A 6000-nucleotide genomic window follows, 5' to 3' on the forward strand; every position below is an offset into this window, starting at 1 on the left:
CAATTTCACAAATGAAGAAATGCAATGGTCAACAATCTATGAAGATACTCAGCCTCATTAATCAGCAATCAGGAAAATGATTCCATCAGGGAAATGCAAATTAAAGCCCAAAGAAATTCCATTATTGGCAAACGTTTTAAATCCCAACAGTGGCACTTATCGAAGGATATGGAAGAATGGAAGCTTTTGTAGGTTGCTGGTGGGGATATACACAGAGTCTATCTTTGTACTTTGGAGAACAGTTTAGTTTTCAAAGATGAATATATCTTTCACAGATATTAAAGGTGAACACATACACATCCTAAACTTTAGCAACTTTACTTCTCCATCTGTACCCCAGAAAGACTCTTGTACTGGTACAACTAAAGATGTATGTATCCATAAATGTTGGCAACAGGCCTAAACTGCAAACAACCCAAGAAACTCTCAAGAGAAGAACGGATGAATGTCATGGTACAAGCATCCATAGGGATACTGCTTCACCCTGAAAAGGCACGAACTACAACTGCATGTGATGAGTCCTACAGAGAGAATTGAGCAAAATAAAAGGGTTAAAAGGGTATTCCAAATTCTCCCATTTACATAATGTTTCTAAGAAGGTGAAATCAATTTAGGGATGTCACTTAGAGATGTAGACACAGCTGGTAAATGCATTTGAGAAAAGCAAGGGAGTCACATAAAAGGCAGGATGGCAGTTTTCTTCATTAGTGGGGAGGGGAGGGACTCATGATGGGGGAATGGGGGGCTTCAGACATGATTTAGTCCAGTCACATGAGTCCCACTTTCTAGAATTCATCAAACGGCATGTTTTGAACACTCCTCTGATTTTATACAGCATTTTAAAAGTTCATTTGTTTTTCAAAAAGAATCCACTTTGGGGACTGGAGGGCTCAGATGCTGGCTCCCTGGTCCCTCATTCTGGTACCTGTACTTCATCCTCTGGGTTTTCAAGGAGAGATTTTTCAGAACCAGGTTCTTCGTGGTCTCCTTCCCCAACTCCCAGCCTTTCCACTGCAGCTCCTTGGCCACTTCAATGCCCCAGATGACCCTCTTCTTCGCTTTGTTTTGCTTCTTTGGGATGCACACTTGAGTATCTATGGGGCTGGTGGGCTGTTCAGTGGCAGGAAGAAAGGGAAGAAGGAAGGCTGCATTAGGGAAGTAGGATGCAAAGACCCAGAGAATGGGCAAAGAGTGCCGTATCTCTAGCAAGTGATGAATGACAACAACCCTCACCTCAGGGGCATGATCTGGAGAGAGGTGAGGAGCAGGCGGGCCCCAGAGTTAAGATATTACCTCTTCGAAGGTCACTGGAATGGTTTGCCAATGACAGCCCACCTCTGGAAGCCTCCCTTTGGACCACCTGATACAGCCAATCCATCTAGCACACAAACGCAGTCTTAGCTGGCCTGTTCTGTTCCTTGACTTCCCCTCAGACCCTTCTCCCTCAGGGACCTCATCCTCCTCTTCTCATCTGCCCCTCACTGAAGAAGACTCTCCTGTGTGGAATGGTCAATCCCAGGCACTTTCCCAGATCTTAGGACCCCTCCCATTTCTTTCTTCCATCCCTCAATGGTCTGATAAAACAAAGTGGCCAACTCACGTGTAACCAATTCCTGCCCCTGCCCTTGTGGGTCCCCTTCAAGTGCTGTTCCTGGTGATGCTGGAAATGCAATGTACTAACATTTCTCTGTCTGCGAGTGAAAGATCCTTCATAGGCTGATGCTTGATGCCTGTCCAGCTAAGGAGGGAGAAGGATGGCAACCTCCCAGGGCAGTAAGGTAAAAGGATGAACCTATTGCCTCTTCCTACTGTGGCCATTGCTGTGAACACTCAGCTCATTGCCATTTCTTTCATCTTTGACCACTTTATTGCTGGTTTATCATTACATACCACAAGGATGCAGTCATTCATTTAACAAATATTCGTTGAACATCTCCTATGCCCCAGACCTTGTGCTAAGTCCAACCAGGAAAACAGAAGCCATTCTGGTATTTAAAACAGAATTTAATTATCAATTAGGGGCAATAAAGTAACTTGGGAGTGAATATCAGACAGAAGTGGCCACCACACACGGGTGACAGGAGGTGGTAGGGTTACTGGAGCCCTGAGGCCTGTATGGTGGGAACAAGAACCACTGGGAAGATGCAGATGCTGGTGCAGATAAAGCCCAAACCAGAGAGAAAAGAAGGGGGCTTTTACCATGCAGAAGGAAGGGTGGCAAGTGAATCCAAAGACAAACAGGCCCAGAATGGCACAGATGGAGGAGACACCTTTCATCCAAGAAGACCCCTCTCCATAGGAGGTAAATGCAACAACTGTCACATCTGAAGAGGCAGGTGCCACCCACAAGACACAAACACACACTGCAACACCCACCTAACACACACACTGTACCACCCACACACAATATGAACACGTGCTGCACCAAACACAAAGTCATATTCCACAGTCACACTCTCAGACAGCTGTGCTGCCATACAGAGAACCAGAAGAGTTACAAAAAGTAAATAATATCCACACCCTAGTCAAATGCAAAGTCCTAGGGTTCAAGGCCAAAAGAGTGTTGTGAGGTAAGAGAGAAACACTGGCTACCTGTCTGGACTCCTGCCTGCTCCTCCCTGTGGAGCCCCACCCCATGCTCACTGCTACCAACATTCCAGTCTGCTTGGTGCTCCACCTGTGCAGGGTCTAATGCTGGAGGGTAGACGAAAGAGTCATGTCCCTCAGATTCCTGCCTCATTTCCCTGCCACCCATGTCCTGACTGGCCCTGCCATATCCTACTCTACCACTCTTACCTGTGCACTGCTGCTGCTGCTACAGGCACTCATGGGTATACTGCTGCCATTGATGGTGGGGACAGCCATTGTGATGGTACTCAGGCACGATCCACCAGAATTCATAGTGTATTCTCCGTTGTCTCTAGGCCTCATGATGGGACCTGGTATTGCCTGGAAGAACGATGGGCACCTGGAACAAGAATGCAAAGGAAGCACTCTAGCTAAGCCAGGAGTTCCTGTCAGATCCAGGTACAAGTCTGGAGCTGGGAGAAAAGCAGAGGGGAGACAGGAGGGAGAAAGAAAGTCTGATGGTGGGAACTTGCCATAACCATCACTGAGATGGAAGAGAAGGCCTGCTTCCCAACTCTGGCAAGGTAGGAGGAGGCACCATGAGAAATGAGACTGGGCTTTGCCCGGGGGCCAAGAGACGCCACTCAGGAAAGGCACTCGAAGGGAGGTTTTGGAATAAGGCCCTCCAGCCATGCCCCTCCATGGCCATACTTGGCTTTACTTAGCAAGTCTCCAGTCACCGAAGCACAAGCATTACCTTTAGCTTGCTTTTACTCTTCATTGACTCTAAACGTGTCTTGCAAGCTGTGAGAAGAGAAATAGGGGGCAAAGAAGTGAATGAGGGCTGGGGATATAGCTCAGTTGTTAGTGTGCTTGCCTCGTAAGCACAAGGCCCTGGGTTCAATCCCCAGCACCACAAAAAAAAAAAAAAAAAAAAAAAAAAAAAAAAAAAAAAAAAAAGAAGTGAATGAGATGGCATGTTCTTGGTCTTTTCTCTATCAGAACACACACTGTAGACCAGGTTTAAAGCAAACATTCACCAAAATAGGGGATCATTAAAGAATAAATGAAGGGGTGATGTTGCTCAGCAGTGGAGTGCTTGCTTAACTTGTGCAAGACCCTGCATTTGATCCCCAGCACTGCAAAAAGGGGAAAAAAATAAGTCAACCTCTAGAGTAGAAGGATCCTTGAATGAACCAGATTGGAGCTGGAAATTATATGCAACAATTGCATGCAAATTATATGCAAGATGTCATACATATACCCAGAAGAGCCATCACAGCTTTCACCAAATGAATGTGACCTTGGCCTTGCTCTAAGGGACACAAAGTGTCTTAGACCACCTCTAGCTCCATTACTTCAAATCCCTTCTTCCTTTAGTTGGCTTCCTTTGGCACATATACTCACGTGTGACTTTGTAACCTATATAAGAGGATAGCAGCTTCTACACTGAGACACTCCTGCTGTAGCCAGTCTTGCTTAGGCACATATGGAGGTGGTTTCCAAACCTCTACAATGATCCACCTCGAACACTGAGCTCTAAGGGTTAGGGATATAGCTCAGTCAGTGGTAAAGCCCCACCTGATATGCATAAGGCCCTGGATTCAACTCTTATCCCCATTTTTTAAAAAACCCACTCAGCCCTAATTTCCTTTTACACTCAATACAACAATAATCCAAGAAATCATCAAATATGGCTCTGCTCCCCAAAATATAATGCAAGCCATGTATGTAATTAAATATTATCTAGTAACTGCATTAAAAAGTAAAAAAAAAAAACAGGTGAAATTCATATTATATTTTATTTGACCCACTGTCATTTAATAATAATTGACAGAAAATTATTGAGAAATTTTTAATTTTCTTTCAAATCTGTTGTACAATTTTAGACTTCTAATTCAGACTGCCCATATTTCAAGTGCTTAATAGCTATATTTGACCTGTGGCTATCACATTGGGCAGCATCATTCTTAACACCTTTTTTGAGCATAGAAATATTTTCAGACAACTCAGTATCTTTCCCCACTTATTTGAATAGCAATATCAAAACAGTGTCAATTTCTGCTAACATCTACTGAGAATTTATATGCCAAGCAGTGTTGTAAGGTCCTCACAGGTATTTTAATCCTTACGACAGTTTATGATTGCAAGTGATTTGCAAGGGGAGCCTAACTCCCCTGTTCAAGTTTGTGATTCAGCTCTGTATTATAACGTATTCAAATTTAGTAAACATTTTATGATCACTTTTAAGAATGTGTATACTTCCTGCAGACACTGTTCCATTCCTTCTCCACCACCCATCCAAAGCAAAAGATTCTGTTGATTCAGTTGTTCCTAGAGGGTTCTCCAAATCTTCTGGAGGGGACTATCCTAGATTCACTCATTTATTTATTCATTCATTCACTCATCCATTCACAAAGAATTTACTGAGTGCCTCCTATGTAGCTGGTACTGTACTAGACATGAGACAAGACAGGCAAGATTCCTTCCTGCAATTTTAAAGTAGACATTCAGATGTAATCCAAAATATGCAAGCTGAGGAGGCAAGGAGGAAAGTACCATTACTTTTCAGTCACTGAATCGTTTTGCAGTCCTGCCCCTACTCATCGATGTCTCTGACTTCAGAGGATTCTACAGGCAGTCCCTGCCTTAGGGCTCTGAAAAAGTCTCCACTCAACATATGGAATTAGCCCAGAGAGGGCGTAATGGAGAGGAGTCAGTGGGGTAGGAAACTGGTCCATCCCAGGCTTAGGACTGAGTGACTACTGGCCCTAAGGCAAGGCATGGGGCTTCCAGCATCTCCCCAGACTCTCTTGGGGTAGGCCAGTTTCCTCATCACCCATCAATCTATTCTGTAAAATGAGGGTTGTCTTATTTCACAATTCATGTGAAGCTTAAATGAAACAAGGGGTTTTAAAAGACACTAAACAAACCAATGTTACTACAACTAACAATTATAACTTCCACACTAGCATGCTCTACTTTCCTCAAAGTCTTCGCACTTCTGCAGGCATTGTGAAGACACTGGGCAACTATGAGTTTTGTTTTACTTTTGCTTTAATACAATTTTCTAATCTCCAGGAACAAACAAGCACACATACACCATCATCATCATCATCATAGTTGCCTCATTTTCGAATCTCAAATTTCTCAAGATAACCAGAGGAAAAAGTGAAGGGGCCGGAGAGTTGAGGAAGAAATAGGTAAAACGAAGGGGACAAATATACTTAGAGTTGTTCCTTTTTTGTCTTCGGGCTTCCCGGTCTGATCTCGCCCAAGTTTTCCCAGTCTTACGGAACTCTCTGAGGGCATGGAGGAGCCCGGGGCCACAACTTCACGGCGGAGGCCGTCTCGGTACAGATACCTTCCCTGGCCACTCGCTATAGCAGCCGCAAAAACGCTCCGAACTCACACCGCCGCCATATTGCGGTC

At 44.4% G+C, this 6000-nt stretch overlaps 1 protein-coding gene across 7 annotated transcripts in view; it reads right to left on the reverse strand.

Annotated features, from left to right (window-relative positions):
* The window catches only part of CFAP65 (cilia and flagella associated protein 65), a 33664-nt gene extending 27664 nt beyond the window's left edge, over window positions 1-6000 (reverse strand). For 5 of the 7 annotated variants that reach the window (XR_013763051.1, XM_079135358.1, XM_079135355.1 and 2 more), the window contains exons 1-4: window positions 5796-6000; window positions 3326-3372; window positions 2797-2968; window positions 926-1110 (exon numbers count right to left, since the gene is read on the reverse strand). Coding sequence is in view for 6 of the 7 variants with exons in the window: in XM_079135358.1 (XP_078991484.1) it covers window positions 926-1110; window positions 2797-2931 (320 nt within the window). In the remaining variant the exon portion in view is untranslated. The remainder of the gene's footprint in view (window positions 1-925; window positions 1111-2796; window positions 2969-3325; window positions 3373-5795) is intronic. The other 2 variants (XM_079135357.1, XM_079135356.1) reach the window with 2 other exon arrangements.

The sequence above is a fragment of the Sciurus vulgaris genome (genome assembly GCF_902686455.1).
Source record: "Sciurus vulgaris genome assembly, chromosome: 3".
Lineage (NCBI taxonomy): Eukaryota > Metazoa > Chordata > Mammalia > Rodentia > Sciuridae > Sciurus > Sciurus vulgaris.